A 15,673-nucleotide genomic window follows, 5' to 3' on the forward strand; every position below is an offset into this window, starting at 1 on the left:
GCAGGCAGGTGGTTTGGTGTTGATCTGGAGGAGCCCCTACCTCGGTGTCCCTGGAGGAGACACTGGAGTGGCCAGGTGAGCATGTTCAGAGCCCAGAACCTTCTTCCGGCAGGACCCTGATCTGCGGCAGGCCCCGCTCCTGACAGTGGGACAACCAGGTGGGGAGGGGACCCTGAGCAGGGCCAGGCCCTGTACGGGCTGCTGGGGACTCAGGGAACATGTGCGATGCTGGCCGGGGCTCTGAGAGCAAGCCCCTTGCAGATTTTCCGGCTTTACAGACCGGGAACCTATTCGTGCCAAGCTCCAGAGGGTGCTGTGCAAAAGCAGCCAGAATGAAGAGCTGGACCACTGACTCAGCCACGCTCCTCGTTGGCTGTCTCACCGTCTCCCTCTGGCCACCCTACTCCCCAGCACCACTGCCCCCGACCCTGTAAGGGGACCTTGGGTTTTCTCTTCTCTGTGACTGCGCTTTACATGGGGTTCTAGAACTACCTACCTGGGCCACTGTCCTAACTATCCTCAAAGAAAGAAGTAGGGGCTAGCAGGCACCCCAAAATATATCCCCTGGAGTGTGTGTGGGAAAGTGTGTCAGGAGAGTGTGCAGGTCCCTTAAGTGTGTGTGGGGGGGGGGGATATGCAGGGGGGGATATGGGTGCTTCTGGGGCTTCTCCAGGGTGGCCAGTTTCTCTTTTCAGTGGGAGATGGAAGGGGAGGGGGGAAGGAAAAACTTACATTAAAAATGGAATCTTGGGTGGCGCCGACTTCAGCTCAGGTCACGATCTCGCCATCTGTGAGTCCAAGCCCCGCGTCGGGCTCTGTGCTGACAGCTCAGAGCCTGGAGCCTGCTTCAGATTCTGTCTCCGTCTCTCTCTGCCCCTCCCCTGCTCACGCTCTGTCTCTGAAAAATGAATGAACCTTAAAACAATTTTAAAAATGGAATCCTGTTGGGGCGCCAGGGTGGCTCAGTCGGTTAAGTGTCCGACTTAGTGTCCACCTGGGTCATGATCTCACGGTTCGTGAGTTCGAGCCCTGTATCGGGCTCTGTGCTGACAGTGCGGAGCCTGCTTGGGATTCTCTCTCTCCCTCTCTCTCTGCCCCTCCCCTGCTTGCATTCTCTCTCTCTCTCTCAAAATAAATAAGTAAACTTAAAAAAACAAAATGGAATCCTGGTCACTGCTAAGCCGCGGGCACTGACTGCCTTCTGCCAGCATCACGAGGGCCGGAAGCATTTTCTCTGAGAGCAGACACCCCGGTGGGTAGCATGAGTGAGAAGGGCCCACCCCAGCCTCTTGTCGACTCTAGGGCAGTGCTTCCCCACAAGTGGAGGGACCTATGAAATCCCAGTTGGGCTGTGACCAGCATTTAGATGAGGACTAAGTAGAACACCAAGAGCACTTTGTAGGGTTACAGAGCAAGGGTGGAGATTGATCATGAAACATGCGTTGCAGTTTGTGTGTGTGTGTGTGTGTGTGTGTGTGCTGAATCATGATGTGAAATTAATTCTTACTTGTGGGCTGTGGTTGAAAACAAAAAGTTTGAATGCCATGGCCTTGAAGGCAGGAAGTGGGCAGGGGGTGGGGAGGGAGAGGCAGGGCGGTATGCTCCTCTAACTTTACATAAAAAGCAAACCGTCCAGGCATTCCAGCTGCAGAGCCTGAAACCGGTAGTGCAGCTAAACACAGGCCTGGGGGGCCCACTAGATTCCCCGGGGACTGGCCCAGAATAAGAAGTCCACGGGAAAAGCCCGAGGAGGGCCTGGCTCAGGGCTGCGTGCAGGTCGCAGCCCCCGGGTGTGGGGCCACGCATCACATCCTCCAGCTCCTGCGTCATCTTGGGTTTCTGTTCTTTGAAACCCACCCCTCAAAGCCCCACCCCGAATCCGATGACTGTCCCTCCGCATAAGGCCATAGGGTGCTGTTGGGGAAAGTCACTCAGTCCCACAGGTCGATGCCAGGACAAAGCAGTGTCTCTAGTCTCACCGAGACCTCAGAACATGGTCTCCTCCCCCGCCCCCGTCCACCCACGTCCCTTGTCCCGTCCTGTGCTCCAGCCACCTGCTCAACCACGCCCATCCCACTCTAAGCAAATTACCCAACTATCACCCAGAACCCCCACCTGCTCCCCCACCCACAACCCTACCTCCACCCTCCCCCGGGCTTATCTTCTTCTGTCCAGGCCCAGAGGATGTGGCGTCCTTTCTCCAGTCAGGGCCAGCCCCTCCCCCAGCCCCTGACACCCCTACCTCCTTCTCTTCTGGGTGGGACTTCATCAGTTGGCCCCTGTACCTTCTGTACCTGTACCTTCCTGTATCTTCCCCGAGTGTGGAGCTTTGGGCCCTAGGGTTGTGAGGTCTAACAGCCCGCATCCCACCCTTTGCTGGCCACCTCTCCCCATTCCTTCTCATGCAGACTCCTGGGCCGAGGAAACTGCCCACGCTCACCGTCTTTCCTTGCTCACTCATCATCCTCAACGCCCTACGGCACACATCTCGGAAGTTCCCTGAAACTTCTCTAGCAAGCTCACCTGTGACCTCTTGGTTGCTAGAGCCCCTGCTGCTCTTGGAGATCGGCCCTCACGACTACATTTGATAGTTGCCATCCTCCTTTGAGACTCTTCTCTTGGATCCCATGACAACACCCCACGGTGGGTCTTCAGTTCTCCTTGAGTGCTTCTGACCATGCCTTTTCTGTCGTCTTCATGGGTTCCTGTAGTAACTAGGTGCTGTGGAGCTCCTGCCAGCTCTGTATCTGGCACCCATCCCTCCACAGCTAAGGGCGTTGACTGCCTACAGTTCACAACTTCTCTTCACCAGGGAATTGCCCTCAGCAGACGGGACCTCCTTGCCTGGGAGGTTACCCACTCCCCCACTCCCACACACACCCCTGCCAGGAAGCCCGCAGCAAAGACTGAGTGCTAACAGCACAGCCTCTTTGCTGCGGTGTGGTTCGTGTTCCAGAGTCTTCTTTGTGGATCAGGCCAGACTTTACCTGAAGTCATATGCTTGCTTGACTCTGTCCCCTTCCCTCTTCTGCCTCACGACCTCCCTTGTAGGTTTCTCCCGAGAGACGTCCCTCAATGAATCACAAGAATCTGAAGGCCTGTCTCGGGCTCTGCTCCTAGGCAACCAGACCTAAGGCAGCGGGTGCTGGGAGCAGGCCTGGGAGCCAGCCTCTGAGGACAGGATGCTAGGGATAGTCACTGACCGGACGGCAACGGTGCCCCATCCCTGGGGATAGCACGGGCATGGGACAGCCATGATTCGCTATGACTTCCACCTGCAGAAAACTGGTAAGGGGGCTGCACCATCTGGGGCAATCTGGCATTTGGGAGTTAAGAGGAAAGAGTAAGCATTAAGCCCATGGAATGGAGCGGCCATTGCTAAGTGCCATTGACTCACTCAAGAAAGGAAATTGCATTCTCAGATGTCTTACTCGGCCATTTAAAACAAAGTGTGAGAGTCTGAGGAAAGCACTGAAGGAAGGAAGCATCAAAGCACGTATCTCCTGCAGCTGGAGTGCAAATCAGGTGAGGACTTCACCATAGGGGTCCGAGAAGTTCAGAAAGGACTCCGTGCTTTGGCCAGGCGTCCTATGCCAAAATCAGGCCCCTCACAGGGGAGGAGTGAGACCTCAAGACTTGGGACGGGGACAGTCATACCAACCGTGCCAAATGTCTATTGCCACTTGGAGGGCCTATTATAACCAGCTGGCAGAGAAGGAAAATTGCTGAACTTGGTTCACGGATGAGACAACTTGGGGTGTGGGTGACAGCCACAAGTGGAGCCCCACTCGAGATGGAAAGACCGAGGCGGAAGGGAATCCTCCCACTAGGCAGGGACCTGGGCAGGACACCTGGCCATCTATTTTGCATGGAGAGAGAAGCGACCTGAAAAGGGGGGCAGATACATACTCCTGGGCAGTGGCAAGTGGCTTAACCAGTTGGTTAAGGGTGTGGAAAGAGCAAGATTGGACTACCAGGGACAGGGAGCTCGGGGAAGGAGGCAGGAGGTTAGGCCTATGGAAGCGGGCAAGAAGCGTGAGGATCCACGTAACACATTTTTACGTGCACCAGAGAGCATCCGCCGCAGGTAACAGCAGACAACCATGGAGGCGAGACAACTGGGCCAGCGGACGTCAGCCAGTCTCTGTTCTAACCCCTCTCCCCCCATCTAGGCTGGCACAATCTGGGCTCAGGACCAGAGTGTCGTGGAGACAGAGATCAAGTTACACGTGAGCCCACCAGCTTGGGTGTCCTCTCTCGAAGGCTGATCCAGCTGCTGCCCTGGCTGAAGTCCAACCTGTCATCAACAGAGACCGTGCCGACCCTCTGAGACGTGAACACCCCATGAGGAGACCAGCTAGCCCCTCGGTGGCAAGTTTATCACCTAGGACCTCTTCCACCCTAGAAAGGCAGTGGTCCACTCTGTCCAGGATCGATGCCTAGTCTGAGAATGGGTCTGCCTTTCTTTCTTATGGAGCCTTAGGTCGCCACCACTGTCTGAAAGCTCACGGACACGGGCTCCCATACAACATCACTACAGACCGAGAGAGCCTACTTACAGAAAGGCGGTGTGCCCGTGGATACATTCTGATAGGTTCCACTAGCCCTACCACAGGGTGCACCATGCCGATCTCATGGATGGTAGAATGGCCTCTTCAAGATGCAGCTGAGGTACCAAAGGGGTGGCATCCTGGGAGAATGGGCTGCTACTCTCCAGGTCACACTGCACATGGCAAAGCAATGACCACCCCGTGTCTGCCAACAGGCAGACAGATTAAACTCAATGTGAGAAGCAAGCGGATCTGAGCGGGGCAAGGAGAGGACTGTACGAACACCAATGCTCCACCCAGATCCCCTCTGCTGGGCCCAGGCACCCCTCCCCCAGCTGCGGGAGTATTGACCCTTTCTCTAGAGAATGGCCCTGAGGAGACAGGAGCTGCGTCATCTGGGAAGTTGCACCCTCTTGGGGGCAGCCGGCAGCCCACAATGACCAACGCAGAGTATGAAATGAATGCCAGCTCCCTTCCTTCAGGAGAGACTACTCTGTGATGTGCTCATGCTCTGAAGCCCTCGCTCTGGGATCAAGCCAAGAGGGTCCTCTCCCTGCCCCATCCCCCTCTTACAGGTGGTTTCAGAAGAGCCAGCCCACAATCCATCAACTTCACAAGAATCCGGGTTTCAGGCTCTTCTTCCGGAGAGCCCCATTCAAGGCAACAGCTCTTTGTTCTCGCATTCTCTAAATATTGGTCTTGCCCCCTTGTCTTAGTTGTCTTAGTCTGCAATTTCTCTGTGTGCATCTCAACCTCTCCTATGACCTTAATAACCAAGCTTTTTTCCAGTTCGTGCATGCTTTTATTAATTTTTAATAGTTCATTTTTCCAACAACGTTGAAGTAGTCGAAAAATATTGAAAACCTGACAAATAGGTATCATAAAACTTACATTATTTTAAACTTAAATATTTCATTTATACCCCAAGCGGAATCTATTATCATTTTACTTTCCTGTCTTCAATGGAAGCAAACGCATCAATAATATCTTAAAAATATACATGTTACCTATCTGCTTTTCAACTGAGATTTGCCGTATTTTATCATTTCTCATAATCTAGTGACAAGTTTAAATAATTTCAAAGTGATAGCAGGTTACTAAAACCTCATTCGCAGGACCCCACTGTGTCTATTATTAAAGAGACTATCAAGACCACTTCTAAATTTGGGTAAGATTACACTAGGCAAAATTTGTGACTCAGTTTTAGAAGAAAAAACATGATGGTGGTTTTTTTTTTTTTTTAATGTATGAAAACTGACACCTGCATCCACTGATTTATACATTTCCAATTTCTTTCTTTTTTATTTTCTCATTCAGATATTATATTCATGTATCTTCCTAAGTTTTAAAGCACTAATGACTTGCCTCCTTAAATATCTATCCAATCCGATGTCTTATTTCCATCCCTAATGCTGTTACTGTCATTCAAGACCACTGTCAGTTCCCATCTGGACAATTCGCCACTCTCTCCCCTGTCTCTTTGCCCCCAGTGTTGTTCTCTTCAGATCCATTGTGATACAGACTTCTGTCACTCACTCAAATTTGGTTCCCCTAAGCTTCTGGGCACCTGGAATGATTACACATCCCCATTCCTTATAGGCGGGGCCCACGTGAACAATTCTGGGAGATGGGTTATGAGCCTACATAGTGTGGGTCACCTCTAGGCCACAGCATTTAGTTACCATTGCGAGGATCCCCAATATGCTTGTCCCTGCCACGTGACAAGGAGGCTACGTGTTATAAAGAGTACAGTTGCAGGATGGCAGAGCCTCTATGAGCCTGAGTCCCTGAATGGTTTCTGGAGGGAGCCAAGCATCCCACTGATCTATGGTGGCAATGTAGCTTGAGTTAAAAAGAAAAAAAAATCTTTATTAAGCTAGTGACATTTAAGTGTTACTTTCCTTTTTTTAAATTTTTTTTTAATTTCTTTTTTTCATAAGATTATGTATTTATTTTGAGAGAGAGAACGCACTCGTGGAGGGGCAGAGAGGGAGAGAGAGAGAGAGAGAGAGAGGGAGAGAGAATCCCAAGCAGGTTCCTCACCGTCAGTGCAGACCCCGACCCGGGGCTCTATCTCATGAACAGTGAGATCAAGACCTGAGCCAAAATCAAGAGTCAGACGCTTAACTGACTGAGTCACCCGGGTGCCCCGAGTGTTCATTTCCTACTGCAGCAAAAAACTAGCCTTTTCTGCCTCGTACATCCACCCTTACATGACTAGCTATTGCTAATCGTACAGCCATTTACTGAACATTTGCTACCTGTCCGGTACTATACTAATTGCGTTGTTTAATTCTGTTTTTTCACTGCAGCACAACCACAAGGCCACGCCATTTCATAGAAGAGAGAAGTGAGGAACAGACAAGTAATTTACTGGGAGAGGATGTTCCAAACCCTAATGTCTATAGCACCAGACAGGGAAAGGTCAGGTGTAAGGTACAAATACACAGAAATATTCCTCACTTTCATTAAGACATATGCTCTCTCCCCTTGTTCCCCCAAGACAGCACCCTCCAGGCTTAATGTTCATTTTGATACGAGACATGGCGTAGTAGTCTTCTAATGTTTCTGTACACAGTCACCCCAAACTTAGTGACTTAAAACAACACCAATGTATTATATTCCATTCCTGAAGGCCAGAAGTCCCAGATGGTTCTCACGAGGGTAAAAGCCTCTAGGGCTTCCTTAGGGAGACCCTAGGGAAGAATCCATTTTCTTGCCTTTTCCAGTTTTCAGAGGCCGCCCATGTTCCCTGGCTCATGGCCCCTTCCTTCCACGGCCAGTGAAGTCTTTGTCACTTCTCGTCCCTCTGACACTGACTCTTCTGCCCCATATTCCACATTTAAGGACCAGCCAGGATCATTCCGCCTTCTCAAGGTCAGGTGATAAGCAACCTTAATTACATCTGTAACTTTAATTGCCCTTTGCCGTGTACTGTGACATATTCACAGATTGCAGGCATTAGAGCATGGACATCTTTGGATGCCATTGCTCTGCCTACACATGGATACAGAGAATTATTTCTCTACTGTAAGAAAGAAATAGTTAAAGTTGCTGCTGAGGCACGATGTGCCCGGGCATCAGTATCGGGCAGACAGTTGGGAGAAGGTAGAGATGTGGACAGCCAGCAAGCATCAGCGGTGACCAAGGGGCGTCTGCTTCTCTAGGTGTTTGCTGCCAGGTCAAGGTGCCAACCCAGTTGTTGGCTGATTTTCGAATTTTCCGAGACTCTGGAAATGCAGATTTTTTTAAATGTCAACAAGCAAACAAAAATATGCAAAGATGCCGTGTGGTCCAAATAAAGCCCAAGGTGGGCTGCATCTGACTCAATGGCCCTTAGTCCTTGACCTTGACCTGGGGCCATATGCTGGTTTAAGTGGCAGGACTGAGATGCAACCCCAGAGCTGTGGGACTCCAGAGGGCAAGGCTTAACCCCATGTTCTGTACCTCTAGATCTCCTGGAGAGACCCATTCCTGCTTACAAGCCCTTCAGAGGTACCCATGGTCTGCAGATCTCAAGACTGGTCCCGTCTCCCACCATCCCAGCCCTGAACTTCACTCTCTCCTTAGCCATCATTGCATACCACCCTGTTTCTCCCTTCCATATCTCTGCCGATGACTGTCCCCTGTCTCTGAACGTCACGCTAGACTTTTGCCTACCCTTCCCCTCTTTCCCTGGCTGCGACTGAAGGGTGGCCGTGTTTGGCCCACACGACCAAACCCCCCTCTCTCTCAGCCAGCTAGACCAAGATAGACACACAACCCAAAGGATTAGCTGGCCAGTGACCCATCACATTACCTCCTTTGCTCAAGAATTTGGCCTGAGATGAAAAGGCTGCGGGGTGGCCGCCTGCGGCCCCAGTTGGGCTGGAAGCCTGGCCTCCTCTCTGAACTCTTCCTGCTTATAAAGGCTGTCTGTTGTTAGGCCCCATCTTTGCCTGGAACTTAATCCCTCCCCTCCAGACTGCATGAATTCCTTGTACCTTCTTATGAATTGTCTGATATCAAAAGTTAAGTCTTCTGACCCCTGCCACTAGACCAAAGGGAGATTTCTAGCTTTTAACTAAACAGACACCTGTTACAATGAGAATCCATGTCCGGCAAAGATAAGGTCTCAGCTTTCGTGGGCTTGAGAGGCTCTGAGGTCTGAACAGTGGTCCTTTCTCCTGGCCCAGTATCGTCCCCACAAGGCAGAAAAGGCCAGCCAGAACTGGCGAGACAACTAACACATAAACCTGCACACACTGCCCTTGGAAACACCCCAGCATCTCTCTTTAGGTTGGTTTTGTAGCCTGACATTCGAGGTGGTTCCTGGCTCCTTGGAAAGGACGTTTAATGTCCTGCCTTGCAGCAAACACCCCTCCCTTCTGGGCACAGTACCAGCTTATTTTGGGGAATCATTCTGTTCCTCTTTCTGCCCCTTTCTGATATGTGAGCTGAGCTATGCTGCTGTAATAGATAAACACCACACAATTAGTGGCTTAATATAACGCCCACGTCATAGCTCGGTGTGGGTATTTCTGGTTGGGTGCCATCTGTGTGGTCACTCAAGAACTCAGGCTCTTCTCCTCTTGGAATTCTGTCCTCTTTCAGTCTTGGAGCTCTCTGAATTAGGCTGGCAGATGGGAAAGGACAGGGGTGTCCCATAGGGAGTGAGTTTGCGGGCCAGTCCCACATTCTACTGATCGGTACTCAATCGCATGGTTATACCTAACTGCCAAGGTAGCAGGAAGGAGTTCAGAGAGAAGGCAAAGATCTGAACAAACTCAGCCTAAGAGAGAATCCTAGGGAAGGATTCTGCTTGGTCAGCTGGGCTCTGTGCCCACTCCCTGGACCAGTCACGTGGACTGGAAGGCAGGGTTGTGTCAGTACCCATGGGTTTGATGGACCCTCAGTCACTGTATCAGTTAACCTCCGCTGCATAACAAACAGCTCTTTATTATTCATAGCCTAAAACAACTACTTATTTTTCCCATGAGCTTGTGGGTTGAGGAGCAGTTCTGCTGATCTTGGCCGGGTTCTAATCTCAGTTGGCTTGCTCGTGTACCTGCAGTCAGTGAGCAGGTTGGTTGAGGATGGCCTCGCTCGCATGTCTGGTAGTTGGCTTGCAGTCAACTGGGGTGATGGGGTAACTGGGCCATGTGTGTCTCATGGCCCATCGGGCTAGCCTGGGCTTGTTCAAGTGGCCGTGGCAGATTACGTGAGATGAACAGGAAGTACGCAAGACTTCTTAAAGCTCAGAATGGGGACAATATTACTTCTACCTCATTCCTTTTGTCCAAACAAGTCACAAGGGCAGCCCCGATTCAGGGCATGGGAAAACAGACTCCGCCTCCTGATGAAGAGAACTTCAATGTCACGTCGCAAGAGGTGTGAACAGAGAGAGGCAATTGCAGGGCGAACAACTGCACTCTACCACAGCCAGATTTTGCTACATGGTTCCATGGAAGTTGACAACAGCCCTACTTTCCAATCTGTCATGACTGGTCTCGGGGCGGGCCCAGAACCACGCAGGAGCGGTCAGAATCCTTCCTTGGTTTTTCCATTCTGGTGCTAGAATGGAGAAACTCTTTTCCTCTGACCATAAAGTTCTGGGGGTGTGAGTCTGAAAGTATCTGGCCGTCATGTCTCAGGCCACATGGAGAAGGAAGACTGCAGGTGAGGGACCATGAGCCTGCCATGCAGAGGAACAGAGAAAAATGACCGAGAGAAAGAGGATGGCTCTCGTATTTCCCAGTCACACCCATGACTTCCTCGGTTACATGAGCCGATGGTTCTCTTCTTCTCTAAGCTAATTTGAATTGGGTCTCTGCCAGCCACCACTGCAGCTTCTGGAGAAACAACCTGACAAATGCAAGCTCTTCCTTTTGGAATGACCTAAACCAAAACCTATAATTGCTGCAGGATTAATTTATGAAGGGGCCCTGAGAGAGATATGGACTTGGGCAGGGCTGGTGCCAGCCATCCCTCCCCACAGCTACGCCACCCCACCCCAAGAAGGGTGAGTCTCCTAGGGTCCACGGGAGAGAGGACCTGGGGACTTAGAAACTCCAAAGTCAAACTGGGTAGAGTCTTAGAGCCTGGGATCATAGCAACCATCCCAGGGCCGAGGATCGTGGGGTCCAACATCCTAGGCTTTTCTGAGTTCCTGCATCCAGACTGCATGCTTAGAAGATTCCATTGCAGCTGGACAAAGTAAGACAACTAGTGTATATGTGAGTGAGCGAGCTTTGGGTACCAGCAGCAGAAACCAACGCCGATTACCCTAACAGAAGGATAAAGGCATTTGTTGGTAGGATGGGAGGGTGGGGCGGAGAGGAGGGTGGAAAGGCTGGGAAGGAGGAATGGAAAATGAGCTTGTAACAGGCAGGAACACCACTCCAGACAGTCTTTGGGAGCAGGAACTGGTAGCACAGCTTATCAGGCACAGCTATAGGAAAGAATGAATGAATTCCTGTGGCTTTTTGTTTCCTGTCCTGGTATCACATCCTGCTAGAGAACATCTGGTTCTTGGTCAAGCTGAAGGCACAGGCAAAACTATTCCCCGCTTCCATCTACACAGGCCTCTGAGGAAGATTCTAGTAGAAGGTGCCTCTGGGACCCCATCAGTTTATACCAGGAGTTCATAAACTGTGAGTCCAGAGCCAAATCCCAACCAGGTTCTTGTTTTCACATCCCGTACGCTGAAAACGGCTTTCACATTTCTTAGCGGTTACATTTTAAATGATTACATAACTACTTACATCATAGTCTCGATTTTGCCTCTCGGCCCCCAAAACCTAAAATATTTATTGACTGGCCCTTTAAAAAATATTTACAGACCCTTGGCTTACACAGTGGGGCTTAGGCATCTGGACATATTGATCCACAAAGACAGAAGCCGTAGAAGAAAAAAGATCTCCTCCAAAGGAAGTCAGAGAGTTGGTAGCAAGGGGAAAATTGTGGGAGACCAGACAGACTAAAGTCTGGTGTGTGTGTGTGTGTGTGTGTGTGTGTGTGAAGGCGTGCACGCATGTCTTCAGGCTCAGATGTCTCCGCACCAGTTCTGTGGTCTGGGAAGAAACTTGGCAATAAAAGTGATGTGATTTGGACAGGATGCCCTTTGTTGTCATTGTCAAGCTAACAGAAGAGATACATTGCAATGCGGTCGGAGCAGGGAGGAGTGAGAGCCCTCTATGCATCAATCAACATCAAGGTGACTGTCAGGAAAAAGGTTGAGTCTATGTCAAGTGGAGAGACGTGGATGTGTCTTACAGCTTCGGGAGCCTTCAGCTACCATGAAGAAAGTCTAGCTCTCGGAAGCTGCCATGTGGAACGGCCACATGGAGTCCCACAGAGAAAGAGAGAGATGTCCACAGAGTCCTGGCTGTTCCAGCCCCACCTGTCTTTGCAGCCTCGGCACCAGCCATGGGAGTAAGGAAGTCTTCAAGATGACCCCTGCTCGGCCACCACCTGGCTGAGTCCGCAGAAGGCTCCGAGAGAGAACCGCATAGCTGGGTCCAGTCAACTCCCAGATCCATGAGCACAACCAGTGGTGGCTATTACTGGAGCTGCTGTGTGGGCCTAGTTTGCACATAGCCACGGGCCACCAAGCCGACAGCATGGAGGGAATTCATCTTTTCCATGCAGGTGTGCTGGATTTCTATTTTAGAAGAACACGGGCTTGGAGAACGGAGGGATGGGGGTAACCCTTCGCCATCCTCCCCACGCATGACCGCCAGGGCCAATCCAAACAGGACCCCTGGGATCCTGAGTCGTGCAAGGACCCTGGGGCGGCGGTAGCTTCTTCATCAAGGTGACCTCTTAAGTGAGCAGGGCACCTGCCCCCAGTGGTGTGCAGATGGGGAAACGGGAACATATCCCTCGAGCCCCTTTTCTCCAGGTTCAGGAGTCCCAGGTATGGGAGCTCCCTTACCTCTTGCCACAGCAGGAGAAACAGGGATGGTGACAGGACCCCAGGCAGACGAGCCCACCCACCCTTGGGTGCCTGGGAAGATCCGAGGACGGAGGTCACATAGAGGTCTCAGATACCCCACACTGCCTACTGAAGACCCAGGCCAGCCCCTGCTGCTGCCAGAACAGACCAGAAGGAACAAGTACAAGGAGTAGCCAAGTATCCACAGGGCCTTGAGGAAGATGTCACCGTGAAGGGTGTTCCGAGCCATCATCCACATGTGAGCGTTAATCACACCGTGAAGGAGGCATACTTCCAGTCTCCTCCCCTGTGGCTTTCCTTGTAAAGTGCATATCTCCTGGGAGAGGAAGCCCAGAGGACAACCTCATGCTCAGGTGTTTGTGACTCGCCTGAGTCAGGCTGAGGGCTGGGAAGGAGGCTCAGGTGATACCCAACCCTGCCACATGCCGCCCCAGCTGGAGTGACGCAAATGCCTACAAGGTAGTGACTCGCAGGGCCAGCCCCTCCTCCATGATGTTGGTTGGGCCTGGAATCCCTTCGTGGTGTGGGGACTCCAAGCCAAAGCCTTCAGAGCTGACCAGACCACAAAGAACCTTCCCAGGGCAAAGAGAGAGAGAGAGAGAGATGGAGAAACCAGCTCTCTGTCAAAGTATTATAGACGGCCGTGAGACCTTGTGCACTGCAGACATTCTCCAGGACCTCAGTTACCTGATCCAGGTAGCGAGCGCCCCATTCACGACTCTCCACTTGAAGTTCAGGGCAAGTGAGGGGGCAGAGAAGGGCAGGGCTGCACACGTGTTCTGTAAGCTATGGAGGGAAGTGCACGTGGAGGAGGCATCATCCTTGCTCTGACGTCAGGAGAGCTGGTCCCAGGTTCCCACCCCATGGAGCCTCCAAGCTTGTTGGGAAGGCAGACGCACCCTCATCTTGTGAAGGTACAGAGGGGTTAGTGTTCAAACAGAAGGGTATATGGCACTATGGAAATGTCAAGAAAGCCAGCAGGGCAGGGGCTGGGCACAAGCTTCACCTTTACCAAGTGCCCAATTAATATTTGTTTATACACATAGCCATATAAGCTCCATGAGGGATGCAGTCCATTTTGTTTGCTGCTGTGTCCCCAGTCCCCAGAACAGAACCTTGGTATACAGCGGATGCCTAATAATTACGTCAGTGAATGCATGAATGAATGAACGAACAGAAGAGAGGTAGGAGAAGGCTGTCAAGTGAGCGAACCACAAAGAATGAGTCAGAAGTGACGTGGAACAACAGTTCAGGAAGAAGAAACAGTATATGCAAACACTCAGGTGCATGCCGGTACCCAGTGTTTCTGGAAATGGAAGAATTCTCACCGTGCCTATAGAAGAGGGAAATGATGACTCTGGGTCTTTACCTTGAGGACACTGGAAGCTACAGAGGGTAACTGCCTAATTAAATATGGTTGAGTTTTTTAAACAACTTTACAGAGACACAAACCATACAACCCACCCATTTAAAGTGTGCAATTCAGTGGTTTTTAATATAGTCAGAGTTGTGAATCACCACAGTTGGTTTTAGAACATTTTCATTACCCCCAAAAAGAAACCCCATGCCCATTAGCTATCATCCCTCGACCCTCCCATACCCCCCACCCCCAGGCAAGCATTAATATACTTTCTGTCTCTATAAATTTGCCTAGTCTGGGCATTTCATATAAAGAAAATCATACACTAGGTAGTCATTGGCGGCTGGCTTCTTTTACTTAGCATAACATTTCAAAGATTCATCTGTGTTGTAGCATGTGTTGGTACTTGAATTCTTTTTATTCCTGAACAATATTCTAATGTATGGATCCATTACATTGAGTTTACCCATTCATCAGCTGACGAACATGTGGCTTTTAAAAAGATTTTCTATGGGGGAGCCTAGGTGCCTCAGGTGGTTGAGTGTCTGACTCTCGATTTCAGCTCAGGTCATGATCCCAAAGTTGTGGGATAAAGCCCCACATCAGGCTCTGTGCTGAGTGTGGAGGCTGCTTGGGATTCTCTCTCTCTCCCTCTGCCCCTCTACCCCACTCCCTCCCCCCTTCTCTCAGTCTAAAATAGAGATATATATAGATGATTGATAGATGATAGATAGATAGATAGACAAATAATTTTTTAATTAAAAAAATTAAAAGATTCCTCTATGGCTAAAATTACAAGACTAACAACATCAAATGTTAACATGGATGCGGAGAAACTGGAACTCTCATACATTATTGGTGGGAGTCTAATGGTACAACCACTTTGGGTAAGTTTAGCATTTCCTATAAACATATATCTACTACATACCTGAGCACCTTAACTTGTAGGTATTTCCACAAGAGAAATGCAAATACATGTCAAAACAAACACCTGCAGTATTTTTTCATAATAGTAAAACCGGTAAACAACCTCCCTGTCCATCAATTGGAGAATGGATAAACTGAGCCTTTTTCATAAAATGGAATCTTATCCAACAAGTCACAAAAGATGGATGAGGGTGGAAAATATTATGTCGGGTGAAAGAAGCCAGACATAAAGAAAGGATTCCATACTGTATCATTACTATGAAATTCCATTTTTGTGTGTGAAATTCAAGACCCACAAAACTTATCTGTGGGAGAAGTCAGAACAGAGGTTATTGTAGGCGAGACATAGGTGATTTGAAGGGGGTACAAGAGAACTTTACAGGGCGATGGAAATGCTTTATACCTTGATTGGGGTGTTGGTTACATAGAGATACACATTTGTCAAAACTCTTCAAAGTCACATCGAGATGGCCAACAGGTACATGAAAAGGTGCTCAACAACATTCATCATCGGGGAAATACAATTCAAAACTCCAACGAGATATCACCTTGTGCCTGTTAGAATGACTGTTATCAAAAAGACAAGAGGTAACAAGTGTTGGCAAGGATGTGGAGAAGAGGGAGCCCTTGTGCAGTATTGGTGGGAATGTAAATTAGTGTAGCCACTGTGAAAAACAGTATGGAGTTTCCTCAAAGAACTGGAAATAGAGCGACCATATGTTCCAACCATTCCACTTCAAGCATGCATCTGAAGAAAACAAAAACATTAAGTCAAAAAGATATATGTGCCCTATGTTCATTACAGCATTATTTACAATAGCCAAAATATAGAAACAACCTAAATAGCCATCAATGGATGAATGGATTAAAAAAAGGTGGTACATGTATACAATGGAATAC

At 49.9% G+C, this 15,673-nt stretch overlaps 1 protein-coding gene across 1 annotated transcript in view; it reads left to right on the top strand.

Annotated features, from left to right (window-relative positions):
• The window catches only part of RPS24 (ribosomal protein S24), a 1,165,472-nt gene extending 1,162,199 nt beyond the window's left edge, over positions 1–3,273 (top strand). Inside the window, exon 5 of the mRNA XM_049646264.1 lies at positions 3,196–3,273. Within this exon, the coding sequence (XP_049502221.1) occupies positions 3,196–3,258 (63 nt within the window). The 3' untranslated portion in view covers positions 3,259–3,273. The remainder of the gene's footprint in view (positions 1–3,195) is intronic.
• Positions 3,274–15,673: the final 12,400 nt, after the last annotated feature.

This window comes from Panthera uncia, chromosome D2 (genome assembly GCF_023721935.1).
Source record: "Panthera uncia isolate 11264 chromosome D2, Puncia_PCG_1.0, whole genome shotgun sequence".
In the NCBI taxonomy this organism is placed as follows: Eukaryota; Metazoa; Chordata; class Mammalia; order Carnivora; family Felidae; genus Panthera; species Panthera uncia.